We start from the raw sequence: 22,776 nt of genomic DNA on the forward strand, positions 1-22,776 counted from the left end.
ATGAATAAAAAAATCATTTTAAATTAGAGATTAATAATTATTTCACTATTAATATACTTCTTAATTGTATTTCATTATTAATATACCGTACTTCTTCTTAACTGTATTTCAGTTCAACAATTACTTTGATAAAATACATATCTAGATACCTATTATGTCCATAAATTACCATATATAGCATATATTCAACCCAAAAAACAGCAACAATTTGTTGTTGACAAAGGACAGCTGGACATATAAAGGGCCCCATTACCTTCAGTAGTTTAGGGCCTCATCAAACCTAAATCCGACCCTGCTTGCAACCAGTGTTTTTTTCTTCTAAAAGAATGTTTAGGGCTACTTTCATTTTGACTCAAGAAAATCACCATTTTATAGTTCAAACTGGGAAAAATAAATACAGTAAAAATGAACAAAAGTACAAAGATTCACAAAATGTTTAAGGGTATGCGTACCCCTGCGTACGCACAGAAAAAAAGCACTGCTTGCAACAGCTAGGAAGTAAACAGACAAAAGGACATTGCCCTTTGGAAAAGAACTTCACCAATGTTTATTTTGATTAGTAGTCTCAGCTCCATTCACCCGCAGGATTCATACAGTGACAAGGATTTCTTAAAGAAAAAGAAAAAAAAGAACACGCACCAACATCTGGGCGAGGCGAAGTCTGCGTGCTTTGGACGTGGCCACGGATGGGCACCAGGGGGCGCTGCCGAGCAAGCAGCTCTCCGCCGGACGCCGCCCGGGCCAAGGGTTACGGGGCGTGGAAGGAGCCGCTTCGCCCGGAGTCGCCTTTGCAACGCGGGCGCATGAGAGCGGCGGCGCAGCGACTCATGAAGGTGTTCGTGACGCGGAGGATCCCCCCGGAGGGGCTGGCGGCCTTGAGCCGGGCCGGAGAGTAAGTGGGCTGGCTGGGAGACGGGCTGGTGGTGCAAGGGAGAACCGCCCCCCCCCCATCTCCCCTTGGGAAGGTCGCCCGGCTGCTCCCCGGACTCTTATATCCCCCGTCCACGCACACACGCACGTGTGAACCCCACGGCCTGTTTCCTTCTCTTACGTGTGCACCTTTGGGAAATCGTGTGTGTGTGTGTGTGAGAGAGAGAGAGAGAGAGAGAGAGAGAGATGCTTTTTGTTGTTTGTTGCTGTCGCTTTTTTGTATCTAGATCTCGTGATTTCGATTTATGGTCGCGCATCTTTTAAATAAAAAAATTCCTTCCAGTAGCACCTTAGAGACCAACTAAGTTTTTCATTGGTATGAGCTTTCGTGCTGAAGAAGTGTGCATGCACACGTAAGCTCATACCAACCAATGACAAACTTAGTTGGTCTCTAAGGTGCTACTGGAAGGAATTTTTTAAATTTTGTTTCGACTACGTCAGACCAACACGGCTACCTACCTGTAACTACATCTTTTAAATGTTTTATTTATTGTTGAGGACGACCTTTGTTATGTTGTGCCTATGTATTCCCCCCCCCCCCAAAAAAATATTGTAAGCCGCCTCAAGCATGGTGGAAAGGCGACATACAAAAATAAAATTGTAGGTGGGCGGCTTACTAAGCAAAGCAGGCCTGTCTGTAGCATTAGACCAGCGATAAGAAACATGCAGCCCTCCAGAGGTTGCATCCATCCTAGCCAGCATGCCCAGTAGTTGCAGGCAACGGGATCGATGGTTCCAACAGCAGTTGCAGGGCCATTGGTTTTCCATCCCTGCATTGGACCCAGGGTGCATATATAGTAGTAGTCCAGATAAAGTGGGTACCATCTCCTGACACCATACTTAATAATATTGAAAGTGTGTGCAAACAAACACACAAGCACACACACATATATAAACATTTTTATCCCCCAAAATTAAAACCCTTATTTCCTGATGAATAGCATTTGGACTATAATGTAACTTAAATAGAAAACTATCTATAGAAAGATTTTCCCTCCAAAAGCATTTTATTTTTTTTTAAAAATCATTTTTATCAACCATGCCTTGGAGTAATTTTGCCTGTTTAAACTGTCGTGTGTGCTGACCAGCTGACTACATTGAAAATAAGACTGCCATTGTTCCAGGTCAGCTAATGGTTAATCATTTGTGCAAACCCTGTTTAGGGAAGCTTTTAATGTTTGATGGATTTCTGTATTTTAATGTTTGATGGATTTCTGTATTTTAGAATTTCTGTTTTGTTGGAAGCCGCCCAGAGTGGCTGGGGGAACCCGGCCAGATGGGCGGGGTATAAATAATAAATTATTATTATTATTATTATTATAACCAGGAGACTAAAATTGGCTGGGATCAGTATCTAGGCCATAACTTGTGGTCATTATTGATACTTCCCCTTTGCCTCCACACCACCCGTGGGGTGGGTGGCCTTGCTTCTGCGTCCTGCTGCAGCTCAGGGTGATGTGAATCCCCTACCCTAACCCCCCCCCCTCCCACACATGCTGGATCATTCAGGAGAGGGGCGGGTGTTTCTCATGACTGTTGCATTGGACTTCATCACAGGCAAGTAGTGCAAGTAGTGCAAGAGACTTGTCCTGCCCTGGGCCACATGAAAGACCTCTCTGCGCTCTCCACAAATCCTCCACATGCCTGGCAACTCGGGGGAGAGGAGGAGGAGGAGATCTAGCTGAAAACCTTAGCAAGCAGCCGTTGTGGAAGTGAAACAGCTTGGCATCTACCTGCCAACTCTTCTCCTCTCCTTGCTTAATTTCTTCATTTAGTTTTTCAGATTAAAATTTTACAGTAACATATCCAACATCCAACATACAAACAAGATTCCAAGGAATCTCTTAGACTTACCTCCTGCCCTTTGTGGGTCCTATTGTTAATCATTTCCTCCTGCATCTTTTATGATAATCCAAATATTTTATCTCTCCATTGTATCCAAAATTCACCATTAAACTACAAGTGTTATTCCAACCCTACTAATGATTTTAACTGTTAAGTTTAAGATAAGTTATAAATTTCCCCCATTCCTTATTAAAATTTTGGTCTTCCTGATTTCCGATTCTTCCATCATTTTAGCCATTTTAGCCATCAACTTGATCTGCCATTTTCCTCTGATAGGAAACTTATCTTCTTTCCATTTCTGGGCCAATAACATCCGCACAGCCGTGGTCACATTTATAAATAGTCTTTTCTGCTCCCTTAGGATTTCGGCACCTAGAATTCCTAAAAGAAAGCCTTCGGGTTTTTGAAAGAAAATGTTATTTTAAACATTTTTTTCAACTCATTATATATCATTTCCCAAAATTCTTTTACTACCTTACATTTCCACCACATGTGATAAAAGGTGCCTTCTTTTCCATTACACTTCCAGCATACTTTTGACGCCGTTTTATACATTTTTGCTACTTTACTAGGAGTTAAATACCGACAGTGCATCATTTTCATATAATTTTCCATCAACGTGTAACATGCTGTGATTTTAAAAACCCAATTCCATAACTTCTTCCATGCTGCAAGTTGCATATTACACCCAAAGTCTCTTGCCCAACTGCTGCCCATTTCAAGGAGCGCTGGGATCTACCGGGTCCACACATTGCCTGGGCAGTGGCAGACCTTGGGGCCTCACATTTCAGCAGTGACTTGTGCAATGCCAAAACTGGGCCAGTCTCTCTGCCATCAACATCAGCCTGAGGTCACAAAGGGCATTATTTCTCCCTTCAGCATTGCAGCAAGGTCACAATGGGCAGTTTCCATTTCTCTCAGCAGGCAGCAAAAGCAGGGGCATGTGGGCACACAGTTTCTCTCTGAGCAGATAGAAGCAGGTGCATCTGGACACACACACCCTTCTCATTGAGGTGGGCATATGCAGGAGGATGTGGGCAGTGTGTTTTTCTTCCTGAAGTGGGCAGAGGTAGTGTGTGGCTGCTGGAAGCCAATGGGAGGGGCTGTTTTATTTGGTAAAGAAATGGGTGCAAACACCCACTTCCACAGCCTTAGCCTTTTTGAAATGTTAAAGGGAGTGTGGGATAGTTTCCTATCAAATTACAGCAACCTTTCTCAGCAATGAGTGATATAATTTAATATCTTCATTTGTCCCCTGTTACAATACACGGCACTCCTGCAACAGAACAGCTTTCAGGTTAAGCAACCGGTGCCCGATCTTACTCAAGTTTGTCCTTGCCAATTAAAACTGAAGACCAAAAAATGGCAAAAGCTGTGCAGCCTCTAGCACGACGTGTGGATTTGTGATCTGCTCTGTGTGATTCTGCCTTTCCTGTTTCCTCTGATGCTGCAGCGTCCAGCAATGGGATTCAGATGAACCAATCCCACAGTCTGAGTTGCTGGCGGGGGTGGCTGGCAAGGATGGGCTCCTGTGCCTCTTGTCTGACCGGATTGACAAGGAAGTCCTGGATGCTGCAGGTGAGACCTCGGGTGGGAGCTCAACGGAATGGTGTCAGAGTGGGCTGTAGAAACATTAACACAGCCAGCGGCTGCCACTCCATGTGACAACCTGGGCAGGCAAAGTTAGTGGCTGCTCCCCAGATACTGGTGTGAATGCCGACCAGAGCCCTGCATCTGTATGAGGCTGAAGTCAGTGCCTAATTCATTTCAACCGCAGCCTCATTCTTCTTATCTTTTGGTGAAGGTTTGCATTCAGCTTCTCAGGATTATCTGGCCAAACTGTAACTGGGGGAAAAGTTCCACGAGCCAAATGTGCTGTTAAATCCCATTTTTATACTGTGTTTGTATCTGTGGGTTGTTGTTAACCCACTGATTAATCTGGGTGTGTGGATCTTAATCCTCAAACTTAATCCATTCCAGAAGTCCATTCCAAAGCCAAAGCGTTCCAAAATCAAGGCTCGCTTTCCCATAGAAAGTAATGCAAAATGGATTAATCCATTCAGACTTTTAAAAACAACCCTAAAACAGCAATTTAACATGAATTTTATTATGGATCTAACGAGACCCTTGATCTATAAAATGAAAGCAATAAACAATGTACTGCAGTCACACAATCAATGAATCAGTAGCTGAACTGGGTTCCACACAGTCACAAAAACAAAAAAGAGCCACAAAAACGGAAAATAAATAGCAAAAACAGACAGACCTCAGCGTAACATTCAAAACGGAGCATGTTCGGCTTCTGAAAAAAGTTCACAAACCGGAGCACTTTACTTCCGGGTTTGCAGTGTTTGGGTTCCAAGTTGTTTGAGTACCAAGGCTTTTGAGAACCAAGGTACCACTGTATTTTGTTGATCAATTGCACAGATAAATGAATGAAAGCTCACAGCTTTTTAATGGCTCAAAAGCTAGGTTTCCATTCATAGCTGACATTGTTTTATTGTTTCTTTTCAAGCAGGACCTTGTGAAACCTCATCAAAAAATCACCTTCTTCATTTCTCTTGTGTTTATTAGTAACCAGACAAAAGCCTTGACAAGTCTGTTGCTGCCAACTTCTTTAGCTTTTAATGCTTTTTGAAGCTGGTAGGAGCTTTGGTGTTTGAGGTGAGCACTTCACTGCTTTTCTCTGCCAACTAGTTGTTGGGAATCTCAGGTGAGATATCCACGCAGTGCAAGTTGCTCCCAGTACCAGTCACCACACGGAAGAAGCTTAAGGTCCAAATAGTTTACTGTTAAAGAAGATAAAGCTCACTAAAACAGTTCTGAACGTAGATATAGACATATACAGATACATACAAATACAAAATATTTCCATTGCTCTAAATAACACCATCAGACTGACGACTCACAGATTAACTGCAAACTAACAGACTGATGGGTATTAATCATAGATATAGTTGGGGCACTGGGCTGTTACCATAGCAATTGGCTTGACTGACCTTGCACCCATTATTAGCTTATCCTTGGGGTGATTTATGAACATTAAAGGAAATTAACCCCTTCTCATGCCCGGTTACTTCCAACACTAGTTGCCTTCTTCTTAATGACCTTTTGTTCTGAGCATGTGGTCTTCATCTTTTTCAGGACCATCCCTTAAAGTAATCAGTACGTTGTCTGTGGGATATGACCATCTTGCCATTGAGGAAATAAAAAAGCGGTAAGACTCACATCTTTTTAAAGGTGATTATTAGAGGCAAACTACATCCTATCCGGACAGGGAGAAAAGAGAGTTATTGTGGAAGGGCTAATAATCACTCCAGCCCTATATAACCCACCCTTGCTGTTCCCCAGAGGCTTCTCTGTTGAAAACTGCCTCTTCCCAGAGCAGCTTTTGCCCAGGAAAATTAGTGGGTGGGGTTTAAATGCATGCCATTGCCCTTCTGGCCTATGGACCAAACAATTGCTGCTCAGGCTACCCCTGTGTTGAAGAAATGATGGGTACCACAAAACTAGTCAATAAGTGCCTTGTGGCTCAAAAAACAGAAGATCTGACTGCTTCTTTTAAATTCTAGTGGGATCCGTGTGGGATACACGCCAGACATCCTGACAGATGCCACCGCTGAACTCACAGTAGCTTTGCTCCTAGCAACATCCCGCAGGCTGCCAGAATCTGTGGAGGAAGTGAAGAAGTGAGTGTCCAAAGTAGTATTTATGGGACTTCCACACCACACTGCTTGGAGGGGGTGGTCGTGTCCTATTTTGCCTTTTGTCATTCAGTGTTATTAGAAAAGGCAGCTGTGGCTCACAGGAAAGTAGGAAGGTGCCTTAATCAAGTCAGGTGGTTAGTCTGTCTAGTTGAGTGTTGTCTACTATGAATGACAGTTCTCCAGGGTTTTAGGTGGGCTTCTTGGGCACCCTACCTGGAAATGCCACTTACCTCTACTTGCTTCACAGAAACTGTGGATGCACTTTTCCTACCATTGCTGGACTGTGCTAAGGAGGAGCTCCTTGTACACACACACACACACACACACACACACACACACGATTTAAAAATCCATGCACATTGAAAACTAGTTGCCAAAAGGTGACAAAGTCCCCTGAACTTTGGGCTTCAAGCTATTTTGTCTTTTCCATTCAGCTATGCAAGCTGACACTTGCAGCAGAGTTCAGTTGCACTACAACTACAGTCTGAACCAGGTCCCCGAGGCTGAACTCTGAAACGGGAAAACCCCGGTCCAAATCTTGCTTTTTGCAACAAACTCATCAGATAGCCGCATGCAACATCCTGAACTCTCAGCTTCACCCTGCAATATGAGGAGTAATAATAGTGACCTACATTACAGGGTTGTTGTACGAATGAATGAGAGGGTGTGCATTAAGTTTTGCTTTCCTTTTAAGCATTCTCAAAGAGTATATAATAATCTTAGTTGCATTTGAATAAATGCTTTAGTTATATTGTGGTGACAGGCAGGTGCAAAATCTAGCAAGGCAGTGTTCCTCAAACTTGGGTCTCCAGCTGTTTTCATACTACAATTCCCATCATCCCTGACAATTGGTCTTGCTAGCTAGGGACTATGGGAGTTGTAGTCCAAAAACAGCTGGAGACCCAAGTTTGGGAAACACTGGATCAAGGTATCTAAATGTACACTGCTGAAACTCTGATAGCTAGATATCGGCTACTCAACTGGCAGAATTTAGCATCTATCCCTGGACATTATAAGCCCGCCCATTGGTTCCAGTGCCCATTTGATATTTGTCTGTTATTTTCCGGAGTCCACCCAACTGATACTGGGATAGAGAGCGGAGAATGGGATTAGGCCTGAAATAATTGTGGGCCTTGCAAGATAAAGGCTGGATCAAAGCTTTTAAAGCAAGATTTCTTCCTTTGTCTAAGGCAGGCATCCCCAAACTTCGGCCCTCCAGTTGTTGTGGACTACAATTCCCATAATCCCTGATCACTGGTCCTGTTAGCTAGGGATCATGGGAGTTTTAGGCCAAAACATCTGGAGGGCCGCAGTTTGGGGATGCCTGGTCTAAGGCAACCTTGGCTCTTTAGATGTTTTGGAACTACAACTCCCATGATCCCTAGTTAACAGGGCCAGTGGTAAGGGATCATGGAAGTTGTAGTTCCAAAACATCTGGAGAGCCAAGGTTGCCTATGCCTGGTCTAAGGTAACAAGATAAGTGTCTGTGGGTTGCCCTTGTCCACAGCTGCTTATTTCTGGAATTTTAGCTAAGAGCCTGTCTAGCCAATGCAGCTTTTTCTTGCCATTATATTCATGCTTGTCTGCTAAGCTCTGGGGCTGTTCCTTAGCTAATGTCTCATTGTCATTTGGCGTCCTTTTCGCAGCGGTGGCTGGACCACATGGAAGCCCCTCTGGATGTGTGGCTATGGACTTTCTGGCAGCACTGTTGGGATTATAGGGCTGGGAAGAATAGGTAAGCTGAGTTCTACATTCATTTTCAGCCTGCCCTTCCACCATGGTGCTCACAGCTGGCTTGACCATCACAACGTCTTTGCAAGGTAGGTAGGTCGAGAGAGAAACAAGCATTACACGCATGTCCAGGTCCAAACCTCAAGTCGCCACCCCGAAGCAGGTATCTGGTGCATCTGTGTGGAGACATTTAACAGAACAATCTCTGCAGAACTGAGCACCTGAGATTAGGCTCAGGTTATCAGTCCTAAAGCTTGTACTGTTCACTTTATCGCAACGTGGACTTTCTACTATTGATGTCTCTTTGAACAAATACCCATGACCCCAAAAGGAGCCGCGATGTTGTCTCTCTCACATAGCCTTGAGATATATGGTGTTGCAAGTGCCTTTAGTGCAGCCATTGCCTTCGCCTTTTCAACATAGAGCTGCTGGTAGCCCGCCCATTCTTCTATCTGTTGGCCCGATAATTCACTGGGAACAGCAAGAGCTTAAGTTCTGCTCATGGCTCGTCTGCCATTGGACCAACTGGGGAACTGGAGAAACTGAGTTCAGAATAGTTGTGGCCTCTAACCTGGAAATATTTCCCTCAACACTCTGGGTAATAGTGCAACCCTAGATGTGTTTACTGAGAAGGAAGTCCCATTGTATTCAGTGTAGCTTGCTCTGAGGCATGGCTAGGACTGCAGCCATGGGGCAGTTTTCCAAATACAGTGGATCCTTGGTTTTCTAGTGTCTTGGAAGCTGAATGATTTGGAAGCCAAATGCCGAAAACCCAGAATTGCTTCCGTTTTCGAACGTGCCTTGGAAGTCGAACGGCTTCTGCTGCACGTTTTCCCATTTTTTCAATGGACTTTGCCGACCATCCATTGATCCTTGGTTTTCAAACATTTCAGAAGTCAAAACGGTCTTCCAGAATGGATTACAGTACATTAGAAAACTGAGGTTTCACTGTACACAGTTTGTGTGTAACCATGAGGCAATTATCCTGTTGCTAAATGATAAGATTTTAACAACGGATCATGTATGCAGATGTGGTAAAATGATTGTATCTACCCCGATTTAACAATTTTTCTCATCTGCTTCTCCTCTGAGAATGCTCAAGTGCTAAGTTTTGATTTGGGCGCTCAATGTTAAAGAAAGCCTTTGATTATGTGAATTTTGCATGTACCTGTGAACTGCTAACACCATTTTCAGAAGCCCCATTTCTGTGTCTTGAAGGATGAAACATCCTTGCCTAGCGAGTGATGTGATGTCCTTTGGTTACTCATGTTTCCAGGGCAGGCTGTAGCGCATCGCCTGAAGCCATTTGGAGTCAAGAGGTTTTTGTATGCAGGACGTCACCCCAAACCTGAAGCTGCTATGGAACTGAAAGCCGAGTTTGGTGAGAGTTCTATCTTCGTATTACAGTAGTGGAATTTCTTTATGTGTGTTCAATACTACATCCTCCCCCCACCCCCCATGGATGCGAAGTAGAAAACTGAAGTTGAAGTACTGTCAGTGGCTACTGGGCACAATGGAGGCTATTCCCTGCCTCCATAGATCAGAGGCAGCATGCTTCGGAATACTTGTTGCTCAGGTCCTGCTTGCGGACTCCTCTCAGGCATCTGGTTGTCCATTGTGAGAACAGGACATTGAGACTAGATGGACCAGGGGCTTGATCCAGTATGGCTTGTGAGGAGTATACGTCCCTTCGTGAATCAGGGCTATGCACCCCACCCCCTAAGTCATTTGGTCATGCAAGTATTGCCAAAGCAGGGACCCAGCCATCACCAGTTGACCTTAGTCTTGCTTAGAGAATAGCAATTCCCTTCTGGAGACATGCTGTTTATAATGAGACGTACAGAATACTGCACCTGGATAGCACCGCAAGTAAAGAGTCAATATGGAACAAACATGGCAGCCACATGCACCTTGCGCGTGCATGTTTTGGAAGATCAGTCATCCATCCCTTCAGGCAAAGTACAGCACAAACTGGATGGCTGTTACACTTGAATATGCACACATCGCTATACATCATTGTTCTCATGGTGGTGGGGAGAACAGTACCCCCTGAAAACAGAAGTAGGGCAATTCCTCCCATTTGCCTTGGCTCATATGAATGCCGCGACAGGGTTCAAGGAGTGCCAAAAGCATAATTGTGCAGACTCAAGCATGCCTGAATCACCCCTGCTCTCCTGACTCTATTCAGAAGGACCCTTGCTGTTTTGGTCAATAGGAAAAGCTAGTGAAAGTAGGTAAACCTCTTAAACAGACCACAGTGAGTTTCCTCTTTCTTTCTTTTCTCCAGTGCCCCACACCAAGCTAGCGGAAGAGTCGGACTTTGTCATTGTGACATGTTCTCTGACACCCGACACTCAGGGGATGTGCGATCGGGACTTCTTTTGCAAGATGAAGAAGACATCTGTGTTCATCAACACAAGCAGGTAAAACCAGATGTGGCCCAGAGTGGGGGCTGGGAATCGGGGGCCCATTCCCCAAGACAATTCCATGTCCTAGTGACTGTATGACTCAAGTAACATGACAGTATGGAGGAGCATGAGCCTAGATCTGCAACATACCCTTGTCTATCACAAGTTTTTTTAAATGTGCATATCATTGCCCCTCCCCGTTTTAATTAAGGGCCTCCACCGTGTCCAAATCTCTTCACTGTACAATACATTGCAGTACAAGATGTCACATTTTCCCTTGCAGCCATGCTTCATTTATGAGACATTTGCCCTGGTTTTGTAAAGAAGCTGCACTTGTGGAAATAAGCTTTCATATTCACAACACTTAACTAACTTGAAGTCTATAACCAGGCATCCCCAAACTGCGGCCCTCCAGATGTTTTGGCCTACAACTCCCATGATCCCTAGCTAACAGGACCAGTGGTCAGGGATGATGGGAATTGTAGTCCAAAACATCTGGAGGGCCGAAGTTTGGGGATGCCTGTCTATCACTATCCAGGCCTGCACCACTCAAAACTATTATTCTGCAGTCCTTCCCTTAGACAGGATATTCATTGCTCCTGTGAGTGCTGTATATTGCTCCGTCTATTTAATAACCGGTTGCCTAGCTCCATACCTATTGCATTTCTAAAGCAGCAAACACCAGCCAAAATAGAGAACTTAGCATGTACAATATCAGCAGGTTGTATTCTGCATAGCGCTAAGGTCCCATCAGTTCAAGCATTTCTGTTTGACTGACATAACCATCTCCCCACCCCCACCCCAAGAAGCTTGGGTGCAGGGTGCAATGGGAGGAGGGGTAAAGTCTCATTGCACTAGCACAAATCATTGTGCTGTTTTCCGTTAGTGCAATGAGTTGAATAGTAAGCAAATGACCCTGGGAGTCATTTAATCCTTAGGATCATTTCTGTGTCACTGCTGCTTGCACCGATTGGGGGAAGCTGCCCCCCCAATAGGATTTCCTAGAGTACCAGAGTGATGGGGGATGCAGCCCAGCAAAGCAGCACCCTTACCATTTCAGGAAAGGCATAAACAGTGTGGTAGTATTAAGCTGTGAAGAAAAACCACAATCCATATTTCCCCCGTGAGAGTCTTGTTGAATTATTTACTGCAATGTGCAATATAGGCTCAATAACACCTTCACGCCCCATGTTTTCTCACTTTGCTCCATTAGGGGCACTGTTGTCAATCAAAAGGACCTTTACGAAGCTTTAGTCAATGGCCACATCGCAGCAGCAGGCTTGGATGTTACAACCCCAGAACCTCTGCCTACTGATAACCCGCTTCTTTCCCTCAAGAACTGTGGTAAGTTGATTTAATTTCATAGAATCATAGAGTTGGAAGGGACCCCAAGGGTCATCTAACCCAACCCCCTGCAATGCAGGAATCTCCACTAAATACTTAATGTGCACATGGCTATTTCTGCACCGTCGTCTCCTGGGGAATTAATGGCTGCCTTTCAGAAGCAGACATATGCTGCAGACTGTTTCCGTGTGCTGCTCTGGTTCGCCAGAAGCGGCTTTGTCATGCTGGCCACATGACCTGGAAGCTGTACGCCGGCTCGCTCGGCCAATAATGCAAGATGAGTGCCACAACCCCAGAGTCGGTCACGACTGGACCTAATGGTCAGGGGTCCCTTTACCTTTCAGAAGCAGACAGATGCTGCTCAAGTCTCACTTGCACTGAGCCGGCAAGACTCAATAGCAAGCAGAGGTTTTTCCTTGTGGAAATCTGTCAAAAGAACATCTTTACAACCATAAGGACTAGAAACTTGTGGGTCGTTCTTTTCTAAATTGGGAGTTGTTCTTAAAAGAAATCTATGCCTGCTACCACATTCTGTGGCATTTCTATACTCTCTCCCACAATGTTGCCCTAAGTATGTGCATGGGTTAAAGCAAGAAATGAAATGCAGAGGGCATCCTCTGAATTTTGCACTCCTGCTCGTCTCTGCAAGGCAGGCATCTTTGGGCTGTAATCGGATATTCATGAACTAGTGATTACAAGTCGATAAAAACTATACTGGCTTGTTTCCTAAATTGCTTCTCTCTCCCCCCCCTCCCCCCGGTGCCTTGAGCAGTAGTTTTGCCTCATATTGGAAGCGCCACCTACGCCACAAGGAATGCCATGTCAGTGTTGGCTGCCAACAATCTTCTGGCTGGACTGAAAGGAGAAAGCATGCCAAGTGAACTCAAGCTGTGAGAAGCAAGACTGGAAGAGTTTTGAAGGAATTTATTTTTACTTTTTGCCCCAAATGGATATTAAATGGGACAAACTGTCTTTCAAATAAAGCATTAAAACAGTGGCAGACTTTTGTGTATTATAGCAAAAGGTTCCAGTTCACACCTATTTTAAAAAGCAATACTCTATATCTTATACAAAGTAATTAAGATGCCATGTACTGGAATGTTTTCTACAACTGTTCAATTAGAAGCAGACAGAAAGTAGCAGACTGAAAATAATGAGCTTCTCTCCATTTCCTTCTATAGTGGCCTCTACTGCTAAAGTTATTTTTTCAAAGGCTTCAGTGGGGGAGCTCTTACCATGACCTGTTTTAAAAGGTAGAGGATTTCCAGGCTTCCCCAATTGTAGCCAATCCACAAATTACTGAGACCTGGTTTCTCATCCTGCCTTATTGATATTTGATTAAATGTAAGGAAACAAATCTCCAACTGTCATGGCAGTTTTTTCTCTGAGTTCAGCCCTCTGCACATCCCAAGCAGATTCTTTAGTCCCTGAGGCCTCAGTGCAACTTGAATTCCATCCAAATGACAACTTTCCCACTTTCAGAAGCAGAACTGGGTGTGTTTTGTTGCTGCCAAAAGGTTTGCAGTGGAAATCAGTGCGTCTTACAGTTTTGATCATGCACAGGCCTAAAACAAGAGCAAGATGTCAGGCTCTATCTTAGAGCATCTACATCTTAATTTTTTTTAATTATGGGGATACCGTAGAGCAGGCATCCCCAAACTCAGCCTTCCATATGTTTTTAGGACTACAATTCCCATCATCCCCAACCACTGGCCCTGATAGCCAGGGATGATGGGAGTTGTAGTCCCAAAACATCTGGAGGACCAAGTTTGGGGATGCCTGCCGTAGAGGGGAAACTTTATTAAAAAAAATAATCACGTAATTTACTTGAACTCGTAAGATTGCCTACAGTTGCTGAGGATGTATTCCTTGTGGGGAAGCACATTTTTTGAAGTTGTCTTTAAACTGCCATATACGATAATTCTTGTCGTTAGTTCTAAATGGGGTGGTACCCCCCCCCACATTTTATCTCTCTTCCATCCACCCATCAAACCATAATTCCACTGTCAAAGTCAATCAAGTCACTTGCATTGTGCTGCTTCAAGCCCACTATCTGCTTCTGCCTCCTGCTAGTACCCACAACAATTTCTGTGGCTCACCTCTTTCTCCCCCCCCCCCCGCCAAGGTAAAAAGCCTGCCCTCTGTGTAATAGCCTCTGCCATGTGCAGTTCCAAAGCTTTCCCCCGCAATGGATGTGTATCTGTTTTCAACAGCCTGAACTTAAAAGGAGGGTGTGGGTACTCTCCTACTTGTTGAGGCTCTGGTAGCCTTAGGACTAGGGAAGGCTGAAACCAAACTCGGAAGCTCTGCCGCCTACATAGCTGTGCAGAGAGTCATGATGGATGTTTTTCAGTGGTAAGACAATGGCACTCTGCACTTGGTGTAATGGCACACGTTCCTAAAAAAAAAAAAAAGGTACGTATGAGTCCTATTGTGAGGAAAACAGCAAGATTAATAACTGTAGCCCTACTACATCAAAATGTTATTAGCCACCACTGACTTTTAATATTAAAATGCACATTAAAGAAGGAAAAAAAGAGTTTGAAAATGGTACCATAAATTCAGACGCGCTTGACCAGCAGCACCTGAAAAGGCAACTTTCACTGTCAACGGACTTGCAAGAATGCCTTTTGAAATAACAACAGTAGGCGGATAATTTACGACGTAATGTTGAGTTTAACACATGAAATACAAATTGATTAGAAACACTACCAAGCATGACACAAACACACTTCACTTTTCAGTACAAGATCTTACAAAAAGAGAAACTATGAAACACCTAGATTTTGCTGTATTCAAAAGTATATACACACATACATATATCAGACAGTCTAAAAGTTACTTGCATTGGACTCAAGGTAAGCACCTTAATTACACAGTGTATGTTACTGCAAAACAACCAAAAATACATTCAGAACCCCTAAAACTATGTTATTCTATAACACACTCCAAAAGCACTTTGAGGTGCAAAGGTCATTTCTCTTCAAGATATGCAGTCTCACAATAAAGAGCTCTTAGTAACATTGTTCACACACTCCATGTAGCAACCTATTTTACAGATAAATGCTTTCACATCATTTTTTTAAAAAAAAACCATTACAAAGTTTGCACTTCAGCTTTTTGAAACATGCTAGTTAGTTATGTGCTAGCTACACTTTAACTCTTCCAACCCTTCTCCTACCGGTACTCTTAGAACTAATGACACTAAGGATTGTATCCATATATAATACATGCAGTCCAATCCTAAGCATGTTTATTTGGGAGCAAACCCCACTGAGTTCAATGGGGCTGACTCCCAAATGTGTGTTAAGACTGCATTCTCAGAACTACATTTGTGTCAGAGCTGGAGAATTTCAAAGCGCTTTTTAGAAGTTGTTTAAGCCTCACAACACCCCTGTGAGGTAGGTATGGTACAAGTATTAAAAAGAAGCCTTTTTTTGCGTGTGTGGCACAATCACACTGCAAATGTTCACCTCTTGTGTTCCATGGATTATTAAAAATCTGTATTGGCATCATGGAACTGAGGAAGAGAGTTAAAGCAAAGTGCTGGGTAGATTGCTGCTTTGCCAGCGTAGGCAAGTAGTTTTGGAATGTTTATACAAATGGCTTGACTGACTAAACCTCTTGCCACACTTTAAACAGGCATATGGCTTCTCGCCTGTATGCACACGGATGTGCTTCTTGCAGTCTGTTAAAGTCAGGAAAGTCTTGCAGCAGATTTTGCAGGCATACTTGCGGGCACCTTCTACTACCAAGACATTATGTTCAGATAAGGCTTTCTTACATTTTGAAAGAACATCAGCAGACGCTCTGGTCAACTGCGGTGGGCCAGATTGGGAAGAATGCCCATTTTCAAAAGAGGAAGTGGCTCCATTCATCAGCAGCTGAGAATTCGGAGCATTGTCCGGAATCTGAGAGCTCCGAACAGAGGTCACTACAGGCATTTTAGGAGCTATGCGGCGATACCCAGGAAAGGTGGTGGCACCGCCTCTCGAGTTCATGACTGCCCTCGATAAAGAATGCAACCCCAAGCCAGATCTTGGGAAGTCCATTCCAAACTGCTCTGCTGCCCGGTAGCCGGAAGTTTGTACACAAGGAAGACCCATTACATCCTGCATAGGCCTGACAAAATGGGAGTCTGCACTCTCGTTGAACGGGTTCTCTACATGAGAGACAGTGGCAGAGGAATGACCATTAGCAGGCCCAGATTCTTGGCTAATTAAATAAGAGGCATCACTATCCATTCTACAGTCACTGGTTGTATTTGGAATGTTGTCCTCATTATTCGGGCCAGCACCAAAACTGCTGGCTCTGCTCTTATTCAGAAAATTAGAAATACTGAAGGTAGATTTGTGTTCCAGGTTATTTGCTACTTCCATGATATGGATATCTCCCACCCTGTCGGTACTAGACTGTGGGTCAGAGAAGCTACGGTCGCTACTCTCGGGGCTCAGTTCTATCTTTTCAGCACTTGGTCCTCCGCCTTCCACTTCAACAGACTCGCTTCCCTCTGCTTGGGAAGTCACATCACTCACTTCATCCTGGGGCTCTGGAGAACTCAAAGGCTCAGATTTCACCACTACCCTCATGTGTTCTTTTTCATTTAGTCCAACCTCAGGATTCTCACACTGAAAGTTATTTTTTTGGGAAGATGTTTCCTGATCAAAGCTAGTTTCCACTTGAGTTGCCTGTGATGCCATAGACATTTGAGAAATATTTCCCCCACTGTTGTCCGACTGGCTTGGCACTTGTGCATCTTCTTGGGCACCAAAAGACTGGTCAAACATAATAGTATTATCTTCCTGGTTGTCAGTTACACCATCGGGTTTAGAATTGTCAACAATTTTCAGCGAGTCTGGGGAAAAAAATTCATCTCGTGAATGAACCACAGTCTGTGCGCTCTCTGGAGTAACATCTGACATGATAGAATCATCTATGGGAGCCCTAATGCGTTGTCTCGCTCTTTCTTCAGAAGTCTGCTTACGTTTATGGAGACGTCTGATCGGAAAAGCACTCCGTTGCTCTATGTTACTTCTGATTGATGAGCTCATAGAATTTGTCTGTTCTTCTGTGCTTTGGGTAGAAGTTAATGCAGAGCTCACTATGCTCAATCCCAGCTGCTGAAGCATGAAAGACCGTTGCATGCGTGCATTCTGCTCCTGCACTCTATCGTTTGGTGGAGACATTGGTAGAGTCCTTGTAGTAAGGTAGTGTTTGCAGGCTTTAACCACAGAGTTCAAATGGAGGTGAGAAGCTGCTAGCAACACATCCATAACATTGCTCTCTCCAAGCATGAGTGTGGAAGTGTACATCATATCAATGAGAGCAGCAAAAGCTTCAGCTGTCACTACTTCACTGTCCAACTGGATCATGTTCATGGTCTGATCTCCTTCTGCTACAGTGAAAAGAGCACGGAAGTGTGTGCTGCAAGCTGCCAAGACTGAGCGATGTGCTTTGAAGTGCCGGTTCCCCACCACAATGACACAGTCACACAGCTGACCATGAAGCCGCTGATAGTTCAACTGCTGAAAGATTTGCTCGAAGTGCCCTGGAAAATCCATGATCCTACAAAAAGAGAGAATATGATGTAAAAACAAGAACCAATCTTCTGGTTTTTAGCGTGCAAATGGGGCACAAAATATACCGTATTGGCCCGAATATAAGCCGCACCCAAATATAAGCCACATCTTTAAAATTGGAAGGGGGGGGGGAGAAGAAAAATACCCAAATATAAGCAGCTACCTTCCTGGCTGCTCCTGGCTGCATACTTGGGGAAGGGGCCATGCTGTGTTGCCGGCAGCCTTTCTCCTTCCTCGCTCTCTTCCTTCCCAGCCTTGGGGGAGAGAACAGGGGACTAAGCGTGGGGCAGACGCCACTTTGCTGAACTCCTGGCGTTGTTTGCCCTGCGCTCCTGGCTGCATACTGTAAGGTCGTGAATATAAGTTGTGCTTTAACTTTTCATGGTCATAATTTGGGGGAAAAGTGTGGCTTATATTCAGGCCAATATGGTAGACATTTGATAATAGAAGCTCCTGTACTAGGCTTGTTTTTAAAACTTATCACCACCATATTGAAATACACATGATTCCCTTAGTTTGTAGGAATGTGAATGCAACGACTTCAGGCCTGAGACACACAATGGGATTCTGCTTGGAAATGGAAACCAAAGTTTAGACTGCAATACAAAAGAGCTGGACAAGTCCAGGATATCAGTTTAGGAGCATGTGGCTTATTTAATGTTAGAATGCAGAGACTGTGCTGGAGAGAAGTATAAGATACCTATACAAAATACTCAGATGCAAGTAGTCGAAAGAAATTACAGGGGGATACCAAGAAGGGGAGGAATGTTAACAGCTGAGCAAGCAGACAGATGAAACACCCACAAAAGAAATGTCTGAATTCCCAGCACACTCAATAGCTGCATATATAACAAGGCCATAGGAAAACTAGCAGCTTGAGTTGCATGGGCTGCAACATGTTACCTTATCCAGCACTCAGCAGACCCAACATAAGCCTGTCTTATGTCATGGTTTGCTGTACAATCTGGCCCTGGGCCTAGATTTGTCACTGCTCATTAATAATCATTTCTTCAACTCTGAAGAAATTCTGGGATTAGCCAAGAGAGAGAGAGAGAGAGAGAGAGAGTAATTGAGTGCAGTTTTGCAGTTTGCCAGTGGCAAGTAGAACTGGCTGCCCAGGAAACACAGCACGCAACAGGTTTGTCTCTCTACTGCCCTTGTGGGCTCCTACTCCACAAAACGTGCCAGAACCTGGTCGGTTCCTGTGGTCAGATGCCCCATGTGCATGTCAGAGAACATTGAAGACCAATTACTAAAGCCACTTGGGTAATTGGGAACCCCCAAGGAGGGGAACCAAGGCCATGAAGATGGAAGACCACTTTCCAGCTGTTTCTAGAAAGAGGCTCTTACCCTGATAAGAAAGGTAACAGGTTTAGTTATCTGAAGTATGTGAACCGTTCAAGATCTGCTTATACTCTATGCTTGTTGCTTATGCTTCGTTGAGTCAGCTTATCAAATAATTTCTTTTAGTTTGAAAATATTTTGAATTATTTTTTTAAACGAACGATTCATATGCATAGCTGAAAACTGAAATTTTAAAGGGGTTTTCCCTGCCGCCTTCTCCTTTGAAAAAGTTTTTTCCTCCATCTACTTGAGTCCAAAATATGCCAGTTCTTAGCTTTAAATGCTTTAGTGCTCAGCAAATTGCCATCAAGTCAGAGAACAACAACTGAATTCTCTTTTGGTTGTCTTTTTTTCAATCGGTAAAAATATTTTTGGTAAAATGGCCAATTTCCTTTATGCCAATCATTAAGTTTCATTTCATTCATTCACCAGGCCTTATTCATGAATAACTAATACTGTATTTACCACTTCAGTCATTCAGTTAAATACGGTACATACCAGTATGCACTAACAGAATCAAACAAATAAGTCTAGTGATAACTATATTTAATATAAAAAGCAGATATGTTGATTCATAAGATTTCAAAATCCAAATTGGGCATTATTTTTATTAGGCTGAACAAAATATCAAAAGAAATCAAAACTGAATAATCCAATTATTTCCTCAATTCAAAGTAGTAAGAATAATTAAAGAAATACTGTGACAAACTGAGGAATGCTCCATTGGGTGCTAAGATCTCAGTGACCATAATCTGGAATGACAAGTGGGTCCATGGCTGCTTATAGCTATGTACTCTGCTGGTTTCTGCAAGAAGGTCATTAAATCCCATTTTCAATAGTGGCCAAATGTCTCCAAGAACAACCTCTGGATAATGCAACAGCTGTGCCAGCAGCAAGTATGACAACATTCCTGTTTTGTAAAAATTTGGTGCCTAGTTAAGGTGGAATGGATAATGCAAAACATATGGAGGGAACCTGGTTATATAAGTTCCAGAGATCAATTGTGCTCTTAGCGTGTAAAACATGCTTGTTTAAACTTAGTAAAAGCCACCCTAAAAAAGAACATTATAATGTTACAACAGCAAAACACAATCACATTTTACAGTTTGTTGTGGCTTCCAGCATCTAACTTAAGGCCACATTTTCTAAGCTGATAAAAAAGCTTAGAAAATAGCTTTTCCCTGCTCATTGTTTTGAGAGATAAACTACAGCCAAACACCATGAACTGCACCATGGCTAAAACATGAACATTTGTTTTCTATACTTTCTAGTCTTTTAGGTCATTCCTCTGTTCCTATGGTGCTGGAGGAGACTCTTGAGAGTCCCATGGACTGCAAGAAGATCAAACCTATCCATTCTTAAGGAAATCAGCCCTGAGTGCTCACTGGAAGGACAGATCGTGAAGCTGAGGCTCCAATACTTTGGCCACCTCATGAGAAGAGAAGACTCCCTGGAAAAGACCCTGATGTTGGGAAAGATTGAGGGCACTAGGAGAAGGGGACGACAGAGGACAAGATGGTTGGACAGGGTTCTCGAAGCTACGAACATGAGTTTGACCAAACTGCGGGAGGCAGTGCAAGACAGGAGTGCCTGGCGTGCTATGGTCCATGGGGTCACGAAGAGTCGGACACGACTAAACGACTAAACAACAACAAGCTTCCTTTTCAAGTGACTTTTTATGTTGCAAATTGCAATTGACATTCAGTGATAAGAACTTAATTTCATAAAGAATTTCCAAGAAGTAGTATGTTTATGGACAACATATCCGAGAAAAGAGGCAACATAGCAAAAATTATTCAGTTTCAGTTTCAGTTTCAATTATTCAGTTTCAGTCCTAGATGAAAGGAGACCTTTACATCCAAAATACCCCCATGACAAAACTATTTAAGAGTTATAGTTACCAACTGGTTCTTGGGTACCTTGGCATAAATCCACACATGACAATCCCTGCAGTCTCATCTGGTGTCTTTCCACACTTGAAAGAGATGTGTGGACAGTTCTAGAACAGAATGCAACTATGCCTGTCTTCTTGGATAATGGCAGAGTTCTTTTCAAAGACAGCAGTACTAATACCTATTTACTCCATGCATAGGAATCTGGGATGGCTCCTGTATCTTTTACTCAGCAGGGCAAACGAAAGTTAAGAGTAAAGTGCCGCTCTTTCCAAAACACTGAACACACTCCAAGCTGATGTCAGCATTGGGTCCTGAGGCTTGTTTTCATGAGGGCCATGCTGGCCTATTTATAGCCCCGCCATGCCCTTATGAACTGCAAGAGAAAGACGAAGTTACAAGGCACCTGAGCCCACTTGAAATTAGGCCTGCCAACTCCCCAGCCCCCAATTCAAGCTTTTTCTGCGAGGAGGGGGGTGGGGAGAAGTGTTCAAAGACGACTGTTTCCTGAACAGCCTTTACCAAGGTGTAGTGGGTTTTGAAGACGCTTGTGCACAGGATGAAAGGGAGAAACGTGCTAAGAGGAAGGCACACTTGGCAAACCCTCACTGTGATCAACTCCCACCTGGAAACCTATGGAAGGACGTGTGGATGCAGAACTGGCCTCCACAGTCACTTACAGACTCACTGTTAAAGCCATGTTCACGGAAGACAATCTTACTTGGCTACGAGTGATCGCCAAAGAAGACACTTGATTTCAAAAAACCCCAAACACTAAACGTTTCACAGCACCTTCCCTTCAAAGGGCAGAAGAGCGACACAATGGAGGCTCTCAAGTGCAACTCCCTCCCAACCACCCCCCGTCAGTTAGGCCTATGCAAAGCAGGCCGATGACAGAGAACAGGGAAGCCCACCCGTCTAGGGCAGGAGGCGCCCCTCCCCACAGGCCACTCACCAGTCCATGCCCCACCCTCGCCGGGAGGGAGCCCAAGAAGGAGGGGGAGGGAAGGGGGCGTGGCGGCAGGAACCTCGCGCTCCCTCTCCGTTGACAGCCTAGCCAACGTCTGTCGCGGAATCACGCCGCCCCTCGGACCACCACGGAGCATGCGCACCTGCGCCGAAAGAGCCCGCCCCGCCCCCCTCCGCTTTCCTCTCTCTAAAACAGGCCGCGCTGAGAGGATGGAAAGCAGCCGGTCGGGCACTCTCGGCCAACCGCCCGCAACGGGCGCCTCTCGCCCAGGCGGCAAGTGCGCGTGCTCGCGAAGGAACACCAACCCCCCACCTCCCGCGACCCCGAGGCCACCCAACCGCAGCACGCCTCACCTCGCCCCACCCCCGCCGCACGGTCCGCAGCCAATCGCGAGTCTGCGCGCCCGCCGCCGCCTGCCACGCCCCTCCCCCGCGCGCTCCCCACAGACACTCGTATGTCATGGCCCAATCACGGCGCAGGGCGCGCCAGTGCGCGCCCAACGGCCGTTCCCTCCTTCTCTCGCGGTCTCTCTCACCTGGGCTGTGGGGTGGGCGGGGGGAGGAAAGGACTGCGGCGACGACGGTCCCCTCCCGTCCCGAGCCCCCGTATCTCCGGGAGGGAGGGGCGCCCGTTGTTCTCGGCTCTGGCGCTGTCCGCTTGTCCTTCCTTCCGCTCCTCAGAGGCGGGAGGGGGGCGGGCTCAGTCGTCCACGGAATCTCCGCCTTCGCCGAATGGCTGCGCTTTTCCCCCCTCAGCGGATTCCGGACGGAAGTGACGTTGCTCCCTCAGACGGCAACCCAGAACCCGTTGAACGCTGAACAGTCGCAACAGCTAGCTATCCATGCTTGGGCTTCGGCCAATGGAGTGGGCGTTCGGGCTGGTTGCGAAAACTGATTGGAGGCATGAGAGGAGGGGGCGGGATTCCCTCAACAAACGGCTTGATGATTGGACAGAACGCAAGCACTTACTGAGAATTCAGTACGAAATGAAGAAAGATTGGCTGTTGCGCATTCTCGTTTGACTCGC

At 44.9% G+C, this 22,776-nt stretch overlaps 2 protein-coding genes across 5 annotated transcripts; one reads left to right on the forward strand and one right to left on the reverse strand.

The window, feature by feature from the left end:
- The first annotated feature begins 784 nt into the window (after window positions 1-784).
- On the forward strand, window positions 785-12,962 carry GRHPR (glyoxylate and hydroxypyruvate reductase). The gene is made up of 9 exons (XM_035141282.3): window positions 785-892; window positions 4,229-4,353; window positions 5,920-5,992; window positions 6,348-6,464; window positions 8,129-8,217; window positions 9,490-9,594; window positions 10,501-10,636; window positions 11,835-11,965; window positions 12,738-12,962. Exons 1-9 carry the CDS (start codon window positions 804-806, stop codon window positions 12,857-12,859), a joined length of 987 nt encoding a protein of 328 aa, XP_034997173.3. The 5' UTR covers window positions 785-803; the 3' UTR covers window positions 12,860-12,962.
- Window positions 12,963-13,769: 807 nt separating this feature from the next.
- On the reverse strand, window positions 13,770-22,616 carry ZBTB5 (zinc finger and BTB domain containing 5). 4 transcript variants are annotated; one of them, XM_088658495.1, is made up of 3 exons: window positions 22,286-22,509; window positions 15,750-17,530; window positions 13,770-14,363 (listed from the first exon to the last, which is right to left on the reverse strand). In XM_088658495.1, coding segments are annotated over exons 2-3 (1,779 nt in total). In that variant the 5' UTR covers window positions 17,527-17,530; window positions 22,286-22,509; the 3' UTR covers window positions 13,770-14,361. The 4 variants fall into 4 exon arrangements, with proteins under 4 accessions (XP_088514621.1, XP_088514620.1, XP_034996613.2 ...); XM_088658494.1 differs by lacking the exon at window positions 22,286-22,509 and adding an exon at window positions 21,736-22,025 and having other exon boundaries at window positions 14,207-14,363; XM_035140722.3 differs by lacking the exon at window positions 13,770-14,363 and having other exon boundaries at window positions 14,622-17,530; window positions 22,286-22,616.
- Window positions 22,617-22,776: the final 160 nt, after the last annotated feature.

This window comes from Zootoca vivipara, chromosome 15 (assembly GCF_965207765.1).
Source record: "Zootoca vivipara chromosome 15, rZooViv2.hap1.1, whole genome shotgun sequence".
In the NCBI taxonomy this organism is placed as follows: domain Eukaryota; kingdom Metazoa; phylum Chordata; class Lepidosauria; order Squamata; family Lacertidae; genus Zootoca; species Zootoca vivipara.